Genomic DNA, 25,086 nt, shown 5'->3' with positions numbered 1-25,086 from the left:
GAAGGTGGAGGACGTGACCAAGACAAGGAGACCACGTAGAGTCCATTTTACAGATCCAGCGAGAGTCCCTGAGGCTGGCAGGAAAGTGGGGAAGCAAAAAGAAGAAATCCCCAGCATCCAGCACTGCCAACAAGTAAATGCCGATTTCTCAAGAGCAAGGAGGAAACACAAACTTCTCAAGAGCCAGGAGGTAACAGCATGTCAGGTCGTCAGTAACAATTTACTTGCCCAGCCTTCTGGTCGAGAGGTGGTTGTACTCCAATGCCTGAGCCATGCCACCGGGACAAGCACACAGCCTACCTAGAACACACAGTGAAAGGAGGTGGTACCCAGGATCCCCCTGACTTTAAAACCCAGGAAACATCAGCCTGAGCACAAGCTACCGAGGACACAGCAGCCAACAGCCAAGGAAAACAAATGCTTTTGCTGCCCTTTGCTGACACGGGCCTTGCCAGTCCCTACCATTATAAATGATGCCTGAGAACAACTCCCCCTCAGGAACTCTGCCAGCCTCTGCCCCAACTCTCCCAGTCTGCTTTAACTTGATTTTAACTGAGAGACAGAGTGGATAGCTGAAGGGGGGAGGAAAAAAAAATCCTAAGTCTTCTTGGTCTTCAGGAGTTAGTACTAGACTTCCACAGAAAGCAGTGAAGTAATTAACCCATTAAATGAGAGGCAATTACTTGGCAATGCCAGGAAGCCTGTTCCCTCAGCAGACACAACCAAAGAGAGTTCTGAATGGAAAGTAGAAGCTACCCAGAGCTGGTTAAAATGCTAAAATGAATTAGCTATTACATTAACAGGAAAGAGCTGGCACCACAAAAGTGGGTGCTACCAGGGCATGGGGGCAGTTCTGCGGTAGGAGAGCTCATACCTGGTGTGATCAGCACCCAGGTCCAGCCCCTGAACCACACACACACACACACACACACACACACAAACATACACACCTTTTTTTTTTTCACATTCATGCCTTTATTTACATGTGAAAGAGGGCACGTGTGCCACAGCACACTTGGAAGGCAGAGGGTAGCTTTTGAGGAATTCGTCCTTTTCCTCTGCTGCATGAGTCCCAGAGATCAAGTTCAGGTCATCAGGCTTGACAGCAGGTACTTTTAAAATCTGAGCCACCTCACTGGACTATATGCCCGTAAGTCGTTAGAGGATGGGGTTGTGCTTGGGTACAATCCTCGGCAACAAAATAAAAGTGAGGTGTGTGTGTGTGTGAAAGAGAGAGAGAGAGACGTGCTTAAAGTATTTTAAAAACGGTTTTAAAAATAAGTATGAATCATTTCTTTTAAGTAACTTCCTGCTAACGCTTCTTTTAATTTGGCTGCTAATAGCAGAGTTTACTTTGAGTTATTAGTTTTTCTTTTGGTGTGCCAAGACAGGGTCTCATGAAGCCCATGTCATCCTGGGACATGCTATGTAGCCAGAGATGACCCTGAACCCCTTCATTTTCCGGTCTCCACATTCCAAGAGGACACTGCACACAGGTTCCACTGGACCCAGCCTGATGATAATGCTGCACACAGAGTTCTTATTTATTTACTTATTTATTCATTTATTTATTCCTTTATTTATTTATTCCTTTATTTATTTATTTTGGGAGTAAAGATAGCTTGTTCTTGAGCTTACTTTTACGCCTCTCACTAGGGAGCTTGAGGCCAGGCTGAGCTGTGCCGTGAATAAGATCCTGTCTGAAATACACACACACACACACACACACACACACAGAAGAGAATAAAGATAAGGTAATATATTGAGGCCTTCTCCCTGTGCTACTCAAAATGTCTTGGATATTTATACTAAAAATGGCAAAAGAGACTTAAAATAGAATTTTGGGGTGTCAGCTGTTAGGAACACCTGCTGCTCTTCCATAGGATCAGAGCTCAGCTCCCAGAACCCACGTCAGGCAGCCACAGCCTGTAGCTCAGCTACACAGCATCCTACACTAACTTCTGGCCTCTAAGACACGGGACTCACGTGTGCGTGCACATACAGAGAGACACAAACGTACACAGATGATTTAAAGTAGAAATAAAACCTTTAAATTAAGCTTGGAGTCCTTCAAAATAGCATTATGCTAGAGATTTAGTATTCTAAGTAATATAATAGTTTCACAACATCTTTTCTGGTTTTTGCCCTATTATTTCAAAGGGTAGCCTAGAATAACTTGAAATAAAATTGCTGAATATTATATCCTTAAGCCAAATAACTTTAGAGTTAATCATTTGCCGTTTTAAAGATGTCTCTTAAGCAGCTGTAAATCCCTCCTGGGCACGAAGTCAAGGGCACATGAAAGACATTGACTGGAAGAAGATGACGAAAATAAGTGATCTAGTTCCCAGATTTAAACTTTTTCAACCCAACTCAAGTGTTTGGAATGCCAATGGGCACACAGCTTTTGACATTTCCAGAAACATTTACACTTACAAAAAGTATAGTTCATGTGCGCTCGAGAAGGCCTTGGCTGTCTGAGATGTGAAAAACAAAACAGACCTTATGAGAGCTGGAGCCCTCATACACGTAATCAAAATCACTTATTAAAACTGGCAGGGCTTCGCATACAAAAGCGTGCTGTAATTGCACTGAGCTATCTGTGTCCCGAGGGCAGAAGATCATGCAACTCAGAAATGTTTGGCCTTTTGAAGCCAGAAGATGAATATATCACTGCCCCACCTGACTGGTGTAAACTAGATGGTAGTAACTGCCTTGCAATTTGCTAACATTAACCTTAAGTGACCTTTCAAATACATGACACCTACCTTATAAGCTAACTGTTAATTATAGCTCACAAAGCACTCACACATCTCCAAATTTCTACTAAGGAGGAAAAAGGATGATCTCAAAAATTTATAACTGGAAAAAAATGTTTTTAAAGTCTAAAAATGATATAAAATGTAATCTGTTTGAATGGTATAAGTTAAAACACAGATTCATTGATGATTCTGATTCAAACTCATCGTGTGATGTGTATTCGCATAAACATATTATTTATTGTTTTTTATGCTGAACATGGCAACTCATGCCTGTAATATCAGGGGCTGAAGTAGACTGCCACAGTTTGAGGCCAGCTTGTGTTAAACAGCAAGCTCAAGGTCAGTGTAGGGTACTTAGTAAAACCCTGACTCAAGCAAACAAACAAATAAGTAAATAAATTGCAGAAATAAAAATTGAGATGTTGGATCTGGAAAGATGGCTCAGAAATTAAGAGCACTTACTGCCCTTCTAGAGTTCAGTTTCCAGCACCATCTAACGGGGTGCAGAACCACCTGTAGCTCCAGCTCCAGGGAATCTGATGCCCTCTAATGGTCTCTTTTGGCAACTGCACTCACATGCACATACGCCCACACAAACATGTAATTACACACATATAATTATGCATAATATATACACACATAATTATATGTTTTTAATTTAAAATAATAAATAAGAAACCAGCATTTAATTGTTTAATTTAATTGTTTTGTTTTGTTTGAGACAAGGTCTCACTGTGTAGCGCTGGCAGTCCTGTAACTCACTATGTAGACCGGACTGGCTTTGAACTCAGAGCTTACAGAACGTAACAAGATCAAACTTTTTAAAGTATGCATACCAAATCTGAGGTCACATATCCAGAAAAACTACGTTTTATGCCAAATAAAGAACATGTGAAAATCAAATCTTTCTGTGTTACTGTACATTCACTGCAAGTCCGTGCTGAGCGCTCTGCCTGACAGTGGCTGCCTAGACACACAGGTCTCACTGCAGATGAGCGAGAAACCCCATGCTGTTAGGAAGGATGGCTTGGACAGTAAAACCAGAATCAGAAACTGGGGGCCTAAACCCCAGGCCTGTAACTCGTTGGGGACTTCTTGGCCAAAAAAAAAAAAAAGATGCAACTCAGTCGGGTATGGCGGCACCTGCCACTGCAGCCACGTGGGAAGCTACAACAGATGAAGCACCTGAGAACAGCCTGGCGACCCCTGCAGACTCCACCCTAAATAAGCGAACATCGCACCGATTCTCCCAGGTTCTTCTCTGACAGGTAGTTACAAGCAAAAGAGCTGCTGGCCTGTTGTTGGTAGGAAAGGCAGATCTTTAACACCAAGGTCTTTTGAAACGGGAAAGCACGAGTGTTGAAGTCAGCATCCTTGGGATGCTTGGGAGCCAGGAGGTGGTGATGCCCTTTAACCCCAGGGCAAGGGAGGCAGGCAGATCCTTGAGTTCCAGGTCATCCCGGTCTACAGACAGCCAGGGCTATTATACAGAGAGAGCCTATCTCAAAAAACAAAACAATAACAAAAAAGTAATGCTTGGTAACAGGAAAGGGAGAACCGCACTTTCTTCCTTACTGAACTTTCTTGCTTTTCCCAAACATGAAGAAATGATTCTTCTTACTCTTTGACTCTCTCCAAGCGGTCGCTGCCCAGGGGCCAGCTTGCCAGCGGCTCAGCTGTGCCGGCTCTAAGCAGCCATCTTTGCACACCCAATACTCGGCTGTCATCTGAGCCAAAACAATTTCTTCATGACCGTTCCAACTGCGATAAACTAACATTTCAGATCTTAACATCCTTCCAGTTTCTCCGACTCTGGAGATGACAGACACTGGTTTTATAACTAGAGATATCATACAGAGTGTTTCCCATGTGGGAAAATGAACAATAGAGGACATTATGTACCAGTGCAAGAGCTGAGGGCCAGGAGCTAACCCTCAAGCTGTCCACTGTTAAGGCGCATGCTTCCCACGGAAGCCAAATTTAGTCAGGAATGCATGCCCTTTCACTGCACACGCAGTCTGCATGAGGAGCAAAGACCGCAGCACACCTGACGTGCAAACCTTTACAACAGTGGCATGGAGGAGTAACCTTATTTTAATACACTGCAAGCTGTAAATCGAGCTCTCAGAGAGCTCTCAGAAGACTGAGACAGGAGGATTATGAATTTGGGCCGAGCCTTGACTACAGAGTAAGTTTCAGGCAAGCCAGATCGACGATGCAACAAGATCTTGTCTCAAAAACAAACAAACAAACAGGGGCTGGAGAACTGGCTCAGTGGCAAAGAGCATCGTCCATTCTTCCAAAATTCTTCCAAAGGTCCTGAGTTCAATTTCCAGCACCCACATGGTGGCTCACAACCATCTATAATGAGATCTGGTGCCCTCTTCTGGCGTGCAGGCAAATATATAGGCAGACATTGTATACATAATAAATAAATATATTTAAAAATAAAAACTATAAAAAACAAACAACAGAAAGACCAAATTGACTTTTTAATTTTAAGAACCTTATTAAGGCATAGAAACAAAAATTTAGTGAGTAATGTAAAAATTTCCAAGATTACTGAAATCATGTGTTTTAAGGAAAAGTGGTTTCGTCCATTTAACTTCATGTATTTATGTGCTCTAACTTACACTCACATTTATTTATTGTGCATGAGGTGGGTGCATGAATAGAACTCAGGCCTTTAGGCTTGGCTTGTTGCACCAACTCACCAGCCCAGTTTTAGGCTTTTTGAGGCACAGTCTTGCTGCATGGGTTCAGTCTGGCCTCAGACTTGGGGTGATCCTCCTGCTTCAGCCTCCTCGGGGCAAGAATTTCAGGTGTGTGCCACCACAACAGTTCACAACAGTTCACGAGGTGCTGGGGGGTCGAACCCAGGACTTCGCGCTAAGAACTCTGCCAACTAAATGTCAACCCAGCCCCATACATCTAGGTTTAATATAGATAGTAAAATCTACATATGTGACCTTCGGAGCCCTCAGAAACAAAATCTATTTGATTTTTGCAAACAAAATTCTCCAGAATCCTGCCGTTCTTGCTCAGGGTGCGCTCCGTAAATGCTCATTTTCCTTTACATTTCGTATGTGCATTAAAAATAGACAAAAAGATTTCAACATTGGGCTGGCAATTGGCTCAGTGGATACAGGGAGCTTGCCACCTGACGATGCAAACCTGTGGGCCTTTGTTCCCACGTGGAGGTAGAAGGGGAGAAACAATGTCACAACAATAAATTAGATCAATGTTTTAAAAGACGTTAGAACTTAAAGTGCACGCATGCGCTCTTTGTCCATTATTGCTGGTCCTACTGTCAGCTAGGACAACGCTGACAGAGGAGAGAAGAACTCAAGAGGAGCCTTGTGAGTACTGAAATGAACTAATGCTCGTGCTCCCAAAATGATTTTCTCTTCAAAATGATCAGAAACCTTGGAAATAAAACAATGGCCTCAGAGAATCCAGTAACTGGAACCAGGAAGCTTCCCAGGGGAGATTAAGTTGAATAATTTGTTTGTATTGTTCTTTAAATAAACACTTCAATCTCTCCTCCCAAGTGACCATGGGAACTTTCAAGGAGACTATGTTCAGAAGCTTGGGCAAATTGTGTCTCTTTGATGATAGATACAGTTCCTAGGGAGACAGAACACCTTGACGCTGTTAAGGTTTGACTTAAGACCAACATTCTGCCTCAGAAAAAGAAGGCCTTTTGTCTTGAGAAAGTGGGTGTTGAATAGAGCTGAGTGACAGCTCAACCAAATGCCATAAATGAATCTAGCCGGGAATCTCATCATTTTTCAATACATTTTATTTGTTTGTTTGTTTTTGGCTTTTTGAGAAAGAGTTTCTTTTGTAGCCCTGGAACTCACTCTCTCAAACTCAGAGACCTGCCTGTCTCTGCCTTTAGAGTACTGAGATTAAAGATGTGTAGAACCATAGCCTGGCTACGTGTGTGTGTGTGTGTGTGTGTGTGTGTGTGTGTGTGTGTGTGTGTGCCCAAAGAGGCCAGGCCAGAAAAGGGCATTAAATTCCATGGAACTAGAGTTACAGGTGGTTGCAAGCCGCCCAACAGGTGCTGGGAATCAAACTCATGCCCTACAAAACAGCAAGTGCACTTAACCATCTTCTTTCCAGCCCCACAGAAAGATTTCCTTCAAGCAGAAAGTAACAAGGTGATTCTGAAGGTACTAAGAGTTTGTAATTAAGCCATTACTGCTTTTCTGGTTCCGACTGACAGTTGGGGGGCAGGGAACAGCAGCTGCCTGCCACAGTCTCAGATCTCCCAGCCTCTGACTGTGACTGTACATCTTCTCAGAACTGTCCGGGGGAGTCACCCCTGAGGTAGATACATCCACACACAGGGCCTTGTGATGACATTCAGACGCATGCCTTAAGAATGTAGCTGATTACTCACACATGAGGATTGTCTTAGTCGGGGTCTCTATTACTGTGCCAAAAACACCACGACAGAAAACCAAGCTGGGGAGGAAAGGGTTTATTTGACTTCTGCTTCCAGATCATAGTCACTGAAGGAAGCCAGAACAGGAACGCAAACAGGCACCTGGAGGCAGGAGCTGAGGCAGAGGCCAGGAAGGCTTGCTCAGCCTGCTTTCTTATAGAACCCAGGACCACCAGCCCAGGGATGACACCACTCACCATGGGCCGGGCCCTCCCCCATGGATCACTGAGAAAATGCCTTATAGCCGGATCTCATGGAGGCATCTCCTCAACTGAGGCTCCTTCCTCTCTGATGACTCTAGCCTGTGTCAAGTCGACTCACAAAACCAGCCAGTACAACACAAACCCACGTTAATGGCTGAGTCATCTTATTAATTTCAGCACGGCCATAGATGAGGACCTAAGATAGCATTCAAGGTGGGAGGGGACAAGAGAGGGGCCTACGGCTCAGATACAAAGTGACTAAATAAACAAAAAATAAAAAAGATAGTATTCAAGAGGGAACAAAGTCTTCAGCTCACCTGGAACCAGACCCTGAGCTTGCCTGATGCTCTGGGTCTCGGTGTATCAGACGCGCTTCAGCAGCCACCTCATTTAACCTTTACAGTGCCTGTCTGTACTGAGTGGGCTAGCCTTCCACAGAAAACAGACTTCAGAGGCAGTACAAACACCTAAGGCACCTTTAAAAAGGGTCAAATGAGGATGCAAACCCACGTTGGCAGCCAGGCATGGTGGTCAGTGCCTATGATCCAAGACACTGGGACGTGAGAAAGGAGGATATCGAGTTCAAGACCAGCGAGTTCAAGGTCAGGCTGGGCGACCTAGTGAAATCCAGTCTATAAAAACAAAATGAGTCCAGACCAAACCAGAAACACAAGAAGTTAAAAAGCAGAACAAAGCCTGCAAAGCCCATGCCAGTTTATCTACAAAGTCCGTGTTAGCTCCGACTGGATCCTGAGGCCGCCTACATGTCTTTATCCAGTTCAGGCTGTTCTAGGAGCACTGCTGACAGACAGAAGGAAGCAACCCGGAGAATCAGAGTCTACCGGAAGCAGCCATCCACAGGAAGCACAGAAATGGAAAAACCAGTTTGTGTATCAATATGATCTGCTTAAATATGGTCTGTTGAAACTGTAATTTGGACCATTCCAAAGTGAAAGGGAAAAAGGCTGTCACTGTTTCTCTCTTGCTGAAAACAAAACAAAACAAAACAAACAAACTATCTGAATTCTTCTGCATGACCCAGACACAAAGGCCTGCTGGACATGGCTCCTCCGGCCTCTTCACTCCTGATGCTGCAGGCCCACTGCCTTCCTTCCTACCTGTTGAACAGTGAACCATTTTCTGCATCCGAGCCGCACAGATGCGAGCCACACACTGTGAAGCCTCTCCACCATTTCACCTTGAATTACCATTCAGTTCTTAACACTAACACACTCTCAGGAGCCGTCAGCGACCTCCTGAAAATGGCGGAAAATAGAGGTCCTTTCATCATTCCTATTTCCTTACTGTACTTGTCATTCTGGTAGTGAGCCTTTTGTGCGTGAGCTTTTTTATATCGGGGTCACCCCTGGACGCTGAGGACCCGAACTCAGGTCTTTGTGTGGCAAGCATTTCGCTGACTGTCATGTCCCCATCTCCTTAGAGTCCCTCTTGTAACTCTAGCATGATGCCCCTCCCACACTTGACAAGGCAGGCCGAAAGGGCTCGTTGCCCAAGTCCCTTCTCAGCCTTTCTTCCAAAACTAAACAACACAGTACATATACAAATATTCAATAAGCCAAGACCACTTCTTTCCCCTAGACCTTCATGCTATCTCAAACCCCCCCCCAAGAAACTCATCTTTGCTTTACATTATCACCACCTTCCCATTTATTCTCCGGTCTGAAATAAATGAGACAGGGTTAGGGATGAGGTTGGGCGCGAGAGTACTCCCCCCCACCCCCCCATAGAATGAGGTCTCAGGTTTAACGCACAATTAAATAAACAAATAACACATGAGACCAAAGAGTGCTCATTCGTGTGTTCTATGACCTTCACTGTCCATCGGTGCTAATGAAGGAAAGAATGGGAATCAAAGTAATATCCGATGCCTGTGTCTCAGCATCATTTGACCCAGCATACGCGGTTGTGTAGTCTCAACGTGCATCGCTTTCAGCACGCTCTGAACCTATAAATGAACACGCAAAGTGTACCAACCAAAAAGAATTAAGAGATCTTTAAAAAAAAATGTAAAAATTTGTTCCGAGCCTACTTTGCTACAAAGCACAGGGAAGGCCAACTCCTCTTTCTGACATTTGTCAGATTTGTAGCAAACGGCCTGTTGCATCCCCGCTGTCCCCACGTCACCTGCCTCTCACTGCCACGACTGTGCCGGTTCACTGCTGTACACTTCTGATGTAGAACTGGGTCAGTGAGAGTGCGTGGGGGAGAAAGGTATAAGAAAAAAAAGACAACTGGAGAAACGAGCTATGAGGGTGGCAGTACCTTAGCTCGAGAACTGGCTGTAAAGTGACATCACATTTGATCAGCTAAGAACCCGTCTGTTGTGCTCCAATTTTTGGGACTGGGGGCGGTTAAGGCGGGGAAAGGCAGAATCCTAGAGAATATCGTTATTTTGTGTTATTTGATTTATTTATTTACTTGATGGGTATGAATGTTCTGCCTGCATGTATGTATGTTCACTTCATACATGCCTGTTGGAACCGGAACTGGAGTTCCTAATGGTTGTGAGCCACTGTGAGTGCTGAAAATCAAGCCTGAGCCCTCTGTAAGAATATCGAGCATTCAGAATTGCAGAGCCATCTTTCCAGCCCCATCCACCTGGGGATAACTAACAGAAAATACACAGGTTAGGGATGTAGCTCATTGGCAGGACGTTTGCCTAGCATAAAAGCCTGGTTTTTAGCCCTAGCACCTCATCAGCCCTGAGTGGTGGAACACACCCATAATCCTAGCATTTGAGGAGGTAGAGGCAGGAAGATCAGGTGTTCAACGTTATCCTCAGCTACTTAGTGAACTGAAGGCTAGCCTGGGATATGTGAGACCCTATAAGAAAGAAAGAAAGAAAGAAAGAAAGAAAGAAAGAAAGAAAGAAAGGAAGGAAGGAAGGAAGGAAGGAAGGAAGGAAGGAAGGAAGGAAGGAAGGAAGGAAAGAAGGAAGGAAGGAAAGAAGGAAAGAAGGAAAGAAGGAAAGAAGGAAAGAAGGAAAGAAGGAAAGAAAAAGAAACAAGCAAACAAAAACTCATTGAATTTTGAGAAGTAATGAAGAACAGAGGGAAGCCAGGGATGGTGAGACACATCTTTTATCCCAACCCTTGGGAGACAGGAATAGGCAGATCTCTAAGGCCAGCCTGGTCTACAGAGTAAGTTCCAGGACAGCCAAGGTTCCACAGAAAAACCCTGTCTCAAAAAACCCAAACAAACAACAAATGAAGAACACCTGTGTGTGTAGGGGAGACTATTTCCCTATACTTGATGTTTCTCTTTCCGAAGCCCTTCATGGATGACACCCTGGACTCCACTCCACTCGGTGTGCCTGAGCTTTCAAAAAAGGAATCTTTTTTTTTTAATTGTCTTACAAGACAAATGACTTTGTTGTTGCTTAAAGGCTTGTTTTAATTTTAATTACGTGTATGTGCCCAAGTACATATACAGGTATTCACGGAAGCCAGAAGGCACCCTACTTCCTGGAGATGGAGTTGCATGTGGTTGTAAGGTGCCCGATGTGGGTGCTGGGAATTGAACATGGGTCCTCTGCAAGAGCCGGAAGCTCTCTTCCCCACTGAGCCATCTCTACAACCTGTTTTGTTGTTGTCTTGAGGGTTTTAATTGAGACAAAGTTTTCCCCATGGCCTGGTGTGACTCAGACTCCTGAGAACTGAAGGAGTGTGTTAACTCGACCATCAGTTGTGCCCTAAAGTTTCAAATTAAATATCTCCCAGCTCTGCAGTGGCGGCTCACTCTTTTGATCCCAGCACTTGGAAGGCAGAAGCAGGTGGATCTCTGTGAGTATGAGGCCAGCCTGATCTCTACAGGGAGTTCCAGGACAGCCAGGACCACACAGAGAAACCCTGTCTCAAAAATCAAAACAAGACAAACAATTCTGGGTATGTGAGCACGGGTATCATGGGTGCACATGTGTTCACATGTATGTGGATGCCCACGTGCATGTGCGGGTCCTAAGTTCACACGGAGTTTCTTCTACCACTACTCTGTAGTTTTGAGATAAAGTCTCGCTGGAGCCAGGCTCTACCTCCCCAGTAGATGGATCTCAGGATGTGGCTGCCACACCTGCTCAGCTTTTATGTGGGTTCTCAGCATTGCTGGTCCTCACCCTTGTGTGGCAAGCCTTCACCCACTTAGCCATTTTCTCAGCCCTCTGTACTTTCAAGTAGAAAGCTCAAATGACACTAAATTCAAATTTACTTCAAAGTCCTTCTCAAAACAGATTACACTACAGGAGTGATGACTATTTCAATCTTTGACTTATTCTTTTTGTTTTGTTTGTGGGTTGTTTTTTTTTTTCCCCAGGCAGGGTTTCTCTTGGCTCACCTGGAACTCACTCTGTAGACCAGGCCTCCAACTCAGAGATTGACCTACCTCTGCCTCCCAAGTGCTGGGATTAAAGTCACGAACCACCAACGCCCAGTTTGATTTATCTGTTCTGTTTTGGTTTGTTTTGGTTCTGGTTTTTCGAAACACAGTTCCTCTGCATAGCTTTGGCTGTCCTGGACGGGCGTTGTAAACCAGGCCTGCCTGGAACTCACAGAGATCCGCCTGCCTCTGTTTCCCTGAGTGCTGGGATTGCAGGCGTGTACCACCACGCCAGGCTGACTTAAGACTTTTTGTGAAACTCCTACTTCAAACTCTCATGGCGCCCCTCCCCTAGTTCCATTTCCCCTTCCCCCTTCAACTAGGAAATGTCAGCTCTAACCTGGCTTCTGGGTCTCACCCTGTTTAACAGTCTTCCTAACAAGGATTTGTCTAACACCCATACAATACAAACTTGTATGGTTAACCTGACTTTAACTTAGTGGGTCACATCTATTTAGCAATCAAGACGCCCTCTCCAATTCCCAAAACAGGTGCTATCCTAAAAATCCTATCTATCCTAAAAACGCAAGCTTCCGGGCTACTCCAGTCCTTTCAGAGTTGACAGCGACTCCAATAGCTGTGCTTACAAAGTCCCTGGTGCCATCTTGCCTTTCCATTTCCCCAGGCACCAGCCACTCCAGGCCTTTATTCCCACAGATTATTTCATTAGCCTCTTAGCTGACACCTCCACTTACTTCCAGTCTCCCCATACTTTATCCACTACACACGAAGAGCTGCCATGATTCACCACTCCAATCTGCCCACTCAGAAGCCCAGTTGGCCCACCGGCTGTTTCAGACCCAAACCCCAGTTTGTTTTTTCTTTTTTCAAGATAGTTACAACACAAAGACAGGTTTTAATTTTGTCTCCTAAGTACCTGGGTTATTTTGTCTTTAATATTCTCAGTAAAATACAGTTGCTAAAATCCCTAATAGAACTCTGTCTTCCAAAATTCACCCCATTTCAAACTTCTCTAAGTATGCAATACAAGGGGTTGAGGGTGTATGTTCCAGGCCTGGGTGTGGTTGCACTGCCTGTCAACTCTGCCTTTGAGAGGCTGAGGCAGGGGGCTTGCTCCAGCTACAAAGTAAGACCTAGCCTTAAAAAGAAGAAGAAGAAGAAGAAGAAGAAGAAGAAGAAGAAGAAGAAGAAGAAGAAGAAGAAGAAGAAGAAGGGGTCTTTTAGCCTTTTAGAGGTAAATAAAAATGAGGTCCAAAAAGGTGGATTTTTCAGCTGGGTATCTTTAACCCCAGCACTAGAGAGGCAGGTAGATCTCTATTAGTTCAAGGTCAGCCTGGTCTACAAAAAGACTAGACCAGCAGGGGCTGCATAGTGAGTTTTAGAATACATCAGAAAAGCTGCTCTTCCCTCCTTTTCTCCCCCCAGCCCCCAAGTTCCGGGTTGGGTTGGAAGTTGACAGGAAGATCAAAATGACGTAGGACTCAGAGCCATCTGCCTGCCTCTGCCTGGGATTAAAGGTATGAGACCCCATGTCCACCACAGCTGCCTTTTGTTTATGTCTTTGTTTCTTGACAGGATTTATTTGTGTAGCCTTGGATGTCCTGGATCTCACTCTGTAGACCAGGCTGGCCTTGAACTCAGAGATTCACCTGCCTCTGCCTCCAGAGTGCTAAGATTAAAGACACATGCCACCATGTCCTGATAAAGCTGCTCTTCTTATATTTATGGTTGTGAGCTTAGCCTTTAAAGACTGAGCCATCTCTCCAGCCCAAAGCTGCTCATCTTAAAGAAAAAAATAAAAATAAAAAGATTATGGGTTCTGGAACTCATCTGATTTGACAATGGTCTCTACAAACTCAATGACATTAACTCAATGACTTATAAACTCAATGACATTACCCAAGTCATTTAATCTACATAACAGACCTACCAAGTCTACCTCATAAGAGCAGATAAATGTTAACAAAATATTTCAGAGCACTGAGCTAGTTCAGCAGCCACTGCCATTTTTCCATGATCCTCTATTCTAGACAAACCAATGTACCTGCTCTACATCAGGCTGTGTTTTCACCTTCATGGTTCCTGACTTCCTCAACCACAGCCCATTAGAATGAGAGTGGGCCTCAGAGAAGAAAAGATCTGCCATCATTCCGTCTTGGCTCAATTCTCTGCTTCAATTATTATCAAATTACTTAATTTGATGATTACTACTAAATGAAATACAAGCGCATGGGACATAACAAATAGTTGTTAGTAAATATTGCTGAAAGGCTGGTAAGACGGCTCAGCAGATAATAGAGCTTATTATGCAAGCCTGATGAGCTGAGTTCAATGCCCAGAACTCACTGTGAAAGGAGAGAACCGAGTCCTGGAAGTTGGCGACATGTACACGGCCACACTCACACAGTCACTCACTACAACTTAATTTTTAAAAATGTATGTGATAAACATGCTAAACACTAAAGAAAAATGTAGCTAGAGTATATTTTGGTTTTTGTTTTGGTTTCGATTTGTTTTTTCTTGACAGGGTTTTTCTATGTAGCCTGGCTGTCTTGGAACTCACTCTGTAGACCAGGCTGGCCTTGAACTCAGATATACACCAGCCTCTGCCTCCTAAATGCTAGGATTAAAGGCGTGCACCACCACGCCCAGCAGGTATTTTGTTTATTTCATCTAAGATGTGAATAAGCCAAATGGATCTATAATGAAACTTTTTATAAAAGTACTTAATTGTTTTAAGTAACCATAGTTTAAAGTAGACAAACCAGGAATAAAATCCTAATATGCTAGAAGGTAACAAAAAGTTGTTTCAACTAGATACAATGTCTTTCCGGCAACTTTATGCTTTCCTGGAGATTAAGCATTTTTACACTGTTTCTCTCTTGTTTACCAATAATGCTGAAGCTGAGTATGGGGCCTCCTGTTTGTAATCCTAACACTGAATTCAAGGTTAGCTAGACTAAGCTACATGAGTACCAGGCCAACTAGGGTTATGTAGCAAAATTCTGACTAGAAAAAACTAATGATGATGGTGATGGTGATGATGGTGGTGGTGATGATGCCTGAGTTGATATTTTATGTTCAGTGCTGAATATAAATTAATAAACTTCACAAATTTTCAGTACAAAAATAAAACAGAGACAACACCAAAATGATGTTTGAAGGACTAAGGGGGTCACTCAGTGGTAGAGTGTTTACCTAAAATGTTTGAGGGGTTTAATTCCCCAGCAGCACAGAATAATGATAATGTACAAAAAGATACTGATAATGTGCAAAACAGCAGATGAAAAGCTAAAGTGTAAATGCTGACCACCAGTAGGATGTAGTTATGAGTTCTCTAAGCTCCTACAATCACTACCACCTCAAACAACACACAAACCAGTAAGCAATTCAAAACAAGTCGGGGTTTTTTTTTTTTCCATTTAGAATTTCTAAAGATTGAAAAGACCTCCATTCCCATTTTCTTATGTTCTGCTGAGTCCCACAAGAGAACATGAAACTCGGGAAGTCTGCATAATTAGCTTAAAGATAAGCCATAGAGATTGAGGCCTGGGGATTAAACCTATATCCCTCAAACTAACAAACAAACATCCGTGGTGATGCATATCCTTAATTCCACCACTGGAAGGGTAGAGGCAGACAGATCTCTGTGAGTTCAAGGCCAGCCCGGAGCTGGGAGTGGAAGGCACACCCTTGTTCCTGATACCTGGAAAGGGGCTCTTTTCTCTGCTTTCTACAGCATCTCAACTGATTCCTTCCACGACTGCTTAGCCAAAAATTAAAATTATCTGTGTCACACAAACTCTCACAAAACGACTGCCTCTAATCATATGACAGGACTTATACTAACTCATCCTTGTGTGTCCCAGAGAATACTTGTAAGGAACAAAGGTCCTAACACACAAAGGGTGAAGTTCTATTACAAGTGGTTTGGTTCCAGAAAGGATTCTCTGTTACACTTTGTCTAACTTAAGGCTTCCACAAAGCGTGGTTGTACACACTTATAATCCCAGCACTCAGGAGGCTTGAGACAGAAAGATCAAACAAGTTCAAGAGCACTCCAGGCAGACCTCTGTGAGTGTGAGGTCAGCCTAGTGTAATAGTTCCAGGCCAGGCAGAGTTACATGGTAAGACTCTATCTGCAATAAATAAAGATAGATAGATAGATAGATGCTGGACTACATAGTGAACCTTTCTCTAAAAATTAAAATAAATCTCATTTTCCTATTCTTTTGTTTTCTTTTGGTGCTAACACTCAAACCCTGGGCCTCAAACAAGGCAGGCAAATGCTTGAACCCTGAGCTATGCCCCTGCTTTTAACAACTCTTTTTCATAAAAGACACTGTGTGTGCTCATCTACCAGCTTCTCCCCCACAGGCCTACGGAAACTACCTGTCTCTAAAAGTGCCCTCTTAGGCGGGGCTCATCAGTAGATACTAGAATCTGTTCCAAATATAGAATCACGGAATCCTGGAATCGGGAGGAACCTTGAAGGTCACCTTTCATTTTACGGAGGAAAATAATACCCAGAAGGAATCCACCCAAGGTTAATAGTCAACCCAGAACCCACACCCAGAATCCAAAATCCTCCAAAACAGCTCTTCCAAGAAAAATCACAATCTTAAGTAAAATACTTTAGAAATTTAAGAAAGCAAAAACAAAAGAACTAAGCATAGTCAAGTAACTGATTCTAAAAGCTTCACATAAGTAAGGTAAATCCTCGCAACCACTTTTCTTTTTTTCAAATGTGTATGGATATTTTGTCTGTGCGTATGTCCTAGGGCCACGTGCATATGACACCCTCAGGGGCCAGAAGTAGAAGTCAGATCCCCTGGAACTGGAGTTACAGTTGAGTGCCGCCATATGGGTGCTGGGAATCAGGTCTTCTAGAACAAACAATGCTCATAACCGCTGAGCCATCTCTCAAGACCCTTTCCTTGTTTTTTAAATAGATTATTATTATAAGGAGTGAGTCCAGGAGCACGCATGTACACGAGCATATATATATGAAGGTCAGAGGACAACTTTATGTAGTTAGTTCTCTTCTTCCATATTTATAAGGGTTCTGGGTGAAGCACCTTCAACCACTGAGCCATCTCACCAGCCTCCTTGCAACAAAATCAAAAGCAAACATGTTCCATAAACCACCACGCCTGCCCACCCGCCCACCCCAGATCCATGGTTGTAATAAGTGGAAGGGAAGAACAACTATAATTGTTGTACTAGTATCTGTGCGACAAACGACACAGACATTTATGAGGAGGAAAGCTTTATAAGTCATCTTAAGTCATGCAATCAAAAACAGTAACTCCAGGAGAGCCTCTTGTAAATATAAAGGAAATTTTTTCAATCAGTTGTTACTAAGAATACAAACAGCCAGGCATGATGCCAATCCCAGACCTCAGTAGGCAGAGGCAGGTAGATCTCTGAGATCAAAGCCAGCCTGGTCTACAGAGCAAGCTCCAGGACAGCCAGAACTACAGAGAGACCTGACCCCCAAAACAACACAGCACAAACTACACCCGCCACGCATGTTTGTGAGACTACAAGGAAGTAGAATATTTCTCAGAGTTAGAGCTTGGAAAGGAATGATGATTCTGCTCTTCATTCTTTCCTTGAGGTAAAATTCTTTAACTTACCTGTAGGAATATGTTTCTCAGCTCATGAGGATCACCTCGCTTGGTTGTGTGCACCTATGGGGGGCGGGGGAGAGAGCTGGTTAATGCTTAGCTAGAAACCACACAATCTCTTTAGATTATAGTTTACATCTGGTAACAACGTGCTTATCTCTCATAAGGGCATTTAGCTTAAAACAACCCCAAAGCTTAATTGCCGATAACACCTGTCAAACTGGGGATCCATGGCTTAAGGGCTAGGAAAAATGGGTGTGAATAAGGCAAGACAGAGCAAACTACTAGCGGTACTTCCTCTGAACTGAAAAGGGAAACAGAGAAATACAGTCGTTTACTTTCTTCCACATCTCCTAGCAATAGAGTAGCAGACACCGGGCTGCAAATCCAGAGAGCCTCAAGAATGGAGCAACAGGAGACGTAAGACACCCAAATTAATAGCTGGGCCTAGCAGCCTTTCTCATGGAGAGCAGTAACAGCACATCGCCATCCCTGAGACCCTTTCTCCAGCCAACCTGAACCTTGAGAGCTGCCACAAACACGGATACTTTCGACCTCCCGGCAACCTGTCACGCAAGTGTCAAGCAGTGCCCTGGGCTGTACTGAGGCCCCGAATGACAACACCCACCCCCTCCCCCACCGCGGATGCCCTGGGTATCCCCGGCTTTCCTGTCCACTTGCTCTCACTCCTTCTCCGATGCTCTCCAGCTCTGTGCTCGCAATCCCATGGACCTAGAGCAACACACTACTCTTTTCCTCTCCCAACCGTGGTCCTCCAAGCCCCTCCAACTCCCGATCCCTCCTCCTTCCCCTCCCCCAACCGGGCATCCTCTCCGCTCCGGTCCAAACCCCGCACAGCTCTCCACCCGCAATCTAGAGCCCCGGGACGCGCTGGCTAAGAACCAGGCAAAGAAAGCAAGGGGAAGAGGCGGGGGGCTGCACTGGGGGCCCCTGGAACGTCTCTTATGCAATAAAGGCAGCAGCAGAGAGTTGGAGTCACCTTGACCGCCATGCTGTGCTCGGAAGCCGGGAACGAGCGAGTGAGCGAGCAAGGCCGAGCTGTCAGGGCGCGCGCGCGCCACGGCCCGGGGCCGCGCCCGCGCTCCCTCCTGTCGCGGCGCCGCGCCCGTCTATATGCAAATGAGCTAGGGCGCGGCGGTGCGCACCGAGAGGCCTGGGTCGGTCCATCCGCGGGCCGGCGGGGCTGTCGCGCCTCTCGCAGGGGACAGCGGAGCTCGGGCCGCCGGATTCCGACGCACGGCGTGAGCAGAGGTGCCTCCCTGCCAGCCCCAAGTCCCCAGGCCTGGCGGTGGGTGTGGCTTTGGGCACCGGCTTCAGCCAAAGTCGCTTCCCTCTTGGGGTTTAAAGGAACACTTTGGGGCCTCTGTTGAGCAAGGTTTGGAAGCATCTGAGAGCTTGTCCCATTAATAATGAGCTAATGACAGCCAGTGGCACATACTGACAAGAAAAATTATAAGGAACTACCTACTCAGGGTTTGTTGTTTTTAAGGGGGAAACCTAAGTAAACATAACTAGAAATGTTCTCCTGAATTGGCATTCCTTGGGGGTACTCTTAATAGTTTATTGATGGGCTGGATTCACTTCCGTAGACACCCAAATCCTTTGTGCGATGTACGTAGAAGACAACTTCGTTTATCTTGGACGAACGTTTATCCACACGAACGCAAAACAGATCTTCATGGAATCCCCTGCTCTGCCTTAAGTCCTGCCTTTTAGGATATCTGAGGGCCAGGGGAGTCGCTTAAGTTGGCGGAGTGCCTGCCTAACCTGCACGAAGCCCTGGGTTCCATCCCCAGGAGGGGATGTGTGTGTAGATCTCAAGCTCAGCGTAGCAGTATAAGGTAGGTTGTACAAGCCTGTAATCCCGGCACCTGAGAAATGCGGGCAAACAGATCAGAGTGTGGTCCTCGGCTGCGGCTGCGTAAGACTTAGAGGCCAGCCCAGGATGCATAAGACTTGTTTTCAAAGAAAAGAAAATAGAAGGAATAAGAATAAGAAAGGAGGAAGGGTGGGAGAGAGAGGGAGAAAGGGGGCAGGGATCCAAGGCAGTAATAGCTCAGTCTGAGGACCCTAGAATCCATTAAAGGTGGAAAGATAACCAACTCCTTGTTTTCCAAACTTGAGCTAGGCAGGTGTGAGCGTACACTCTAGAAAATAAAGCGAAAATTTAAAAAAAAAAATTGTTAAAGGGAGGGGGGAAATTCTATTAGGTCACACATTGATAATCACTCAAACATTTACTGAAATCCTCCATGTGCTAGACACGGTCCTATTGTAGAGTGTGTATATAAATAAACGTATATACATATAAAGTGGGTGTATATGCAGTTTATTTATTATAAGGACTTTGTTGGCCACCATTATCATAGGCTTCTTCAAGGTATGAAACTGAATAGCAATCTTAAATACTGTAGATATCTACCTTTTTTTTTTTTTTTTAAGATGGTTGTGAGCCATACCTGTGGTCACTGGGAATTGAACTCATGACCTCTAGAAGAGCAGCCAGTGCACTTAACCTCTGAGCCATCTCTCCAGCCCCTCAGTCATCCTTAAGTATTGAGGCATTTGATAATCCACTGAGTTGTTACAGAAGAATTCATAACAAATTGATGGTGTCTGCTGTAGTAGTGTATTGCCTGTATTCCTACTGCCAGCTACAGACTATGTGTTTGTATGTAATATCTTTGAGGCCAGGCAAGTGCATAAGTCTTTTTAAAAGAAGCACAGTTTACGCGTTCAGATCTGCTCATTAATGCATTTGACATGGGTTTTGTGAGTGGGAAGCAAATGAGACTTTAATTGGTTCTTCTCGTTATGTGTTAAAATTAAGTATACTTAATACATAAAGTCATAGTCATGCCCTGAATACTTGGATTAACCAACACATACGTGATGTTTGAAAATGTAGAGCATAGTAAAAGCCAGACAGACACTAAGAAGCCCTGCTTACACAGAACCTCAACCACATAAGGGTTTGTTGGTTGGTTAGTATTTGGGGTTATTTTGAGACAGGGTTTCTCTGTGTAGTCCTGGCTGTCCTGGAGCTCGCTCTGTAAGCCAGACTGTCCTCCTCCACCTGGCTACCATTTCTTTCTTAAATGAGACATGCTCCTTTAAGGTAAAAAACAAACAAACAAACAGTGTAAGTGGTAATAGAAAACCAGGTTACCACGTGTGAGTGATGTTGGACCCTTATCTTATGCCACGCACAGAAACTCTCCTCAAAATATTTTTTTAAGGCTAAACATAAGACCTCCGGCCATAAAACTTCCAGAAGAAAACACATGGAGGGGAAGCTCACTGACATAGCTTTTGGCAGTGATTGCTTGACCGTCAACACCCACGCCAAGGCTCTGGTTACAAAAGCAACCACATATGGGACTACATCAAACTAAAATGCTTCTGTGCAGCAAAGTGAAGGACAAAAGAGCAGCCTACAGTTTGGGGGAAATAGTTTTAAATCATTAACATCCAAGATTTGTATTGAGAAAACTTCTACAACACGGTAGCAGACATCTGCCAAAGAGTGAATGAAAGACCTGAATAGACATTGCTCAAAAAGTGTATGATAAATGGCCAACGGGTACCCAAAAAAAGGAGCTCAGGATCGCATATTACCAGAGAAAGGGCAATGAAGAAGTGCTGTGAGCATAGCCTCTCGCCTGTCATTATCAAAAAAAGGAAAACGCTAACAACAACAAAAATGTACCACCAAGGGCGGAGCGAAAAGAATCCTGTGGAAGCCGGCACAAAGATTCCTGGAGACGTTAAAAATTATATGCACGACTAAAAACGTAACTGTGTTTTTAGAAATGTATGTGTGTGTTCTAGATCCAACTTCTGTCACAGACATGAAATAGCCACTGCTGGGGGTTGGTCTGATGCTGGTATTTTGATGCTAATTACTGACCCTCAAGATCTGATTCCTGCCTGGAGATGCCTATCCTATGACATTTTTCCTGATTGGTTGATTAAGAAGCCTAAAACCTGGGCAAGACAGAATGGGGTAGGTGTGGCTAAGGTTTCCAGGCTTTGGGTTAGGGTTAGGGTAAGGGTTAGGGTTTGGATTCAAGAGAATCAGGAGATAGACAGATGGGAAGAGAAGAGGGAGGAGGATGACACAATGGGTTATACTGGAGAAGAAACCACGTGGGCCAGGAGGAAAGACTCCAAGGATGGCATGGATGGAGAAAACACCAAGATGAAGAATATAAGCAAATATCCTGGGATTGTGGATTGAAGGTAGCCTAGATAGGAATTGTTAAGGTGGATGGTATTGAATGGGGGCTTGGAGATGGATGGTTATTGAGACAGCTTAGGTAAAACATCTGCCCAGCCCAAGATAAATAAGGCAATTATAAAATTTAACAGGTGTCTGTGTCTTATTTGATTGTGATATTGGGTTAAATAAAACTGCCGTGATAATTATAGGGCAAATAATAAATAACATTATTTAGCCCAGCACCCATTGTAATCTACAACAACAGATGACACCTTAACTGTTCCTGTTCTCCTGTTTGACAGATCACACCAGTCCCACAGGGGGCATCAGCCATGCCTTGTATCCTGTCTAGTTCCTCTCCCAAGCTGCGCAACACAGAGCATGTAGCTGCCCTTGGGTAGTGTGGGAACATGGGTTAGATCCCTGATCACAGCCTTGTAGTCTCTGTTCCATGCGTGGGTGGGTGGGTGGTGGTGGGGTGCTCGTGGATCTCCTGCCCCAGAGTTTGGTGGCTGGTGTTATTGAAGGACCTGATTACCTGAAATTTGTCTCAATCCGTCTCTCTACTGTACCTGGAAAGATCTTTGCTATTTAAAGTAATGTTTAAGGCTAGAGAGACAGCTCAGCAATTAACAGTGACTTTGGCCTCCAAACCACACCCAACTGGCTAGAACACAAGCTTGTTACTCCACTTCCAGCAGATCTGACACCCTCTTTTGGTTGCTGCTAGTGTGCAACTCACACAGAGAGAAATAAGAATAAAAATAACAACAAATCATAAAACAATGTTCACTGCAGCATTGTTCCTAATAATGAAGATATAAAGACATCCTAGCTGCCCATCAATGTATAAATGAGTAAAGAAAACCTGATGCGAATGATATTTGTGTTAATATTATTCATCTAGTACACAAGGATGAGAGAGACAGAGTATGGTTCAACAGTAGAATGCTTGTCTAGTTTACACAAGGGCATATGGCCCCTGTGTTAGATCTTCACACACACACACACACACACACACACACACACACACACACATGAGTACCAGGTGACATGGTAGATAGTAACACAGGCCAACATTCAAGAGGTAGAGATGGGAAGATTGGAAGTTCAAGACCAGCCTAGACAATATAATGAGACCCTTCCTCAAGTAAACACACAAATTAGTTAATTACTGGATTTGGTGGTTTATACCTGTGATTCCCTGGAGAGCCCTGGAGAGGCTGACACAGGAAAGATGCCTCTGGTTTGAGGCGGTCTGGACTAACGGTGAAACCTAACTCAAACAAAACTTTAAAAATGAAAGAAAAGATCCTATTTATAAGTGAAATCTTAAAAAAGGAAGAAAGGAAAAGAAGAGGTCAGGCTAGGTATGTCGGTGCATGCCTCAAAGAGACAGAGGCAGGAAAACCTTTGTGAGTTCTGAGCCAGCCTGGTCTGCATAGTAAGACCCCGTCTCAAAAAAGAAAAGAAAGGAAGAGCTTAGATTAAAGATAGAACATAAAACAGTGGCTTCCAGGGCTGAGGCATGTGCAGCAAATGGAGAGCTCCAAAGATGCAAAAAAAGAAAGGTTGGGGACTGTGAACAAGTTCAAAGACATGCACATTATAGTTAATAGCAGTGCTCTGATTTTTGCTGACTGAGCAGGTTATGAAGGTAAAATGTGAAATGATTAGCATGCTAATTTTATGACAGTAGCCATTTTAGTATGTAAATGTGTGTTTTGTTGGGGTTTGGTGGCTTTTGTTTGTTTTTGTTTTGCTGTTCCAGAGAAAGGATTAAGACTGGCTTTAAGACAGCTCAGGTTGGCCTAAAACTCATCAAAATCTTTCTGCCTCAGCCTCCTGAGTGCTGAGATCACAGGCATCCATCACCACACCTAGCTTATATATTCATCTTTTTAAAGATATTCTTTAAAAGGCTGGGTGCCCTCCTTTAATCCTAGCATTTGGGAGGCACAGACACAAGGATCTCTTTGACCTCAAGGCTGGAACAGGCTACATAGAGAGTTCCAGAATAGCCAGAGTTACATAGTGAGACCCTGTCTCCAAAAAATTATATATGTATTGGTTTTTTGAGGGTTTCTCTGTGTAACAGAGCCCTGGTTGTCCTGGACTCACTTTGTAGACCAGGCTGGCCTAGAACTCACACATATCCACTTGCCTCTGCCTCCTGAGTGCTGGATTAAAGGCATGTGCCTACACATCCTGAATATATATAGAGAGATTCAATTGTTTATATATATATATATATATATATATATATATATATATGTATATATATATATATATATATATATATATGTGCCTGTGCATGGATATGCACACATGAGTTCAGGTGCCCATGGAACACAGAAGATGGTATCAGATCTCCTGAGCTGGAGTTACAGGCAGTTGTGAACTGCCAGATGTGGGTGCTGGGAACCAAACTCAGATCTTTCATAAGAGAACAAGTGCTCTTAAACTCTGATTCACCACTGATTCATCTTTAAGCCATAAATAATATATTTTTAATGATTTTAAGATATTTGTGCCATATATGTGTATGTGCCAAATATATATATGCCACACACAATAGGTATAGTGTGGGGGGGGAGGTCTGAGGAGGCCAGAAGAGGGCATTGAACCTCTGTCTCTCCCTTCACAATAAAATCTTAAGGAGCTAGAGAGGTGGTCCAGTGGTTAGTCCTTGCTACTCTGGCAGAGGACTGGAGTTCAGTTAAGCCGCAGTCTGTGCCTCATAATTGCCTATTAAGGTCACCTTCAGGGGACCTGATGCTGCCCCGTCCCTTTCTGCTATCCCCAGGCATTAGCACTCACACCACTCACCACACACACACACACACACACCTTTTGTCATGTGGCAAATGGAAAGGCAGCTTTAGGTAATAATGGGACAGGGCTAGGAAATTATCCATGACATAATGCTGGGCTAGTGTGTGCAAGGGCCTGGGTTAGAGCCTCAGACTCACACTGTAAGTGAAAATAGTGGGGTAAATGTTCTCAGTCTAGGGGAAAAAAAAAAAAATATATATATATATATAGCTGGTAGAACAAACACGATGTTAAATCCTTCTACCACCTACCCCCTCCTACTTCTGGGAATTTACTTAGATGCTGTTTTTACTCTTTTCTTCCAAAAGACTAATGTAGAAGATGTCTGGAACTGATCCAACTAAAGAAAAAAAAGTGTCCCTTTAAAACTTGTATGTGTGCTGGAGAGGTGATTTAGTGGTTAAGAGCACTGGCTGCTCTTCCAGATAACCTGGGTTAGATTTAGATTTCCAGCTACTCTGGTTCCAGGGGATCCAGTGCCCCTTTTCTGGCCTCCCTGGACACCACTCAGACACAAGGTGGGCAGACATATACACAGGCAAAAACACCCGCACCCACAAAACTAAATAATAAAATCTTAAAAACAACAACAAAAACCCAAGCCAGG

The 25,086-nt window shown here is 44.1% G+C and overlaps 1 protein-coding gene across 1 annotated transcript in view; it reads right to left on the bottom strand.

Annotated features, from left to right (window-relative positions):
* Slc25a12 (solute carrier family 25 member 12) overlaps positions 1-18,824 on the bottom strand; it is an 84,447-nt gene extending 65,623 nt beyond the window's left edge. The window contains exons 1-2 of the mRNA XM_060390465.1: positions 18,402-18,824; positions 17,411-17,464 (exon numbers count right to left, since the gene is read on the bottom strand). Of these exons, the coding sequence (XP_060246448.1) occupies positions 17,411-17,464; positions 18,402-18,809 (462 nt within the window). The 5' untranslated portion in view covers positions 18,810-18,824. The remainder of the gene's footprint in view (positions 1-17,410; positions 17,465-18,401) is intronic.
* Positions 18,825-25,086: the final 6,262 nt, after the last annotated feature.

The sequence above is a fragment of the Meriones unguiculatus genome, chromosome 8 (assembly GCF_030254825.1).
Source record: "Meriones unguiculatus strain TT.TT164.6M chromosome 8, Bangor_MerUng_6.1, whole genome shotgun sequence".
Taxonomy (NCBI): domain Eukaryota; kingdom Metazoa; phylum Chordata; class Mammalia; order Rodentia; family Muridae; genus Meriones; species Meriones unguiculatus.
This window is presented reverse-complemented; position numbering and strand designations above follow the sequence as displayed.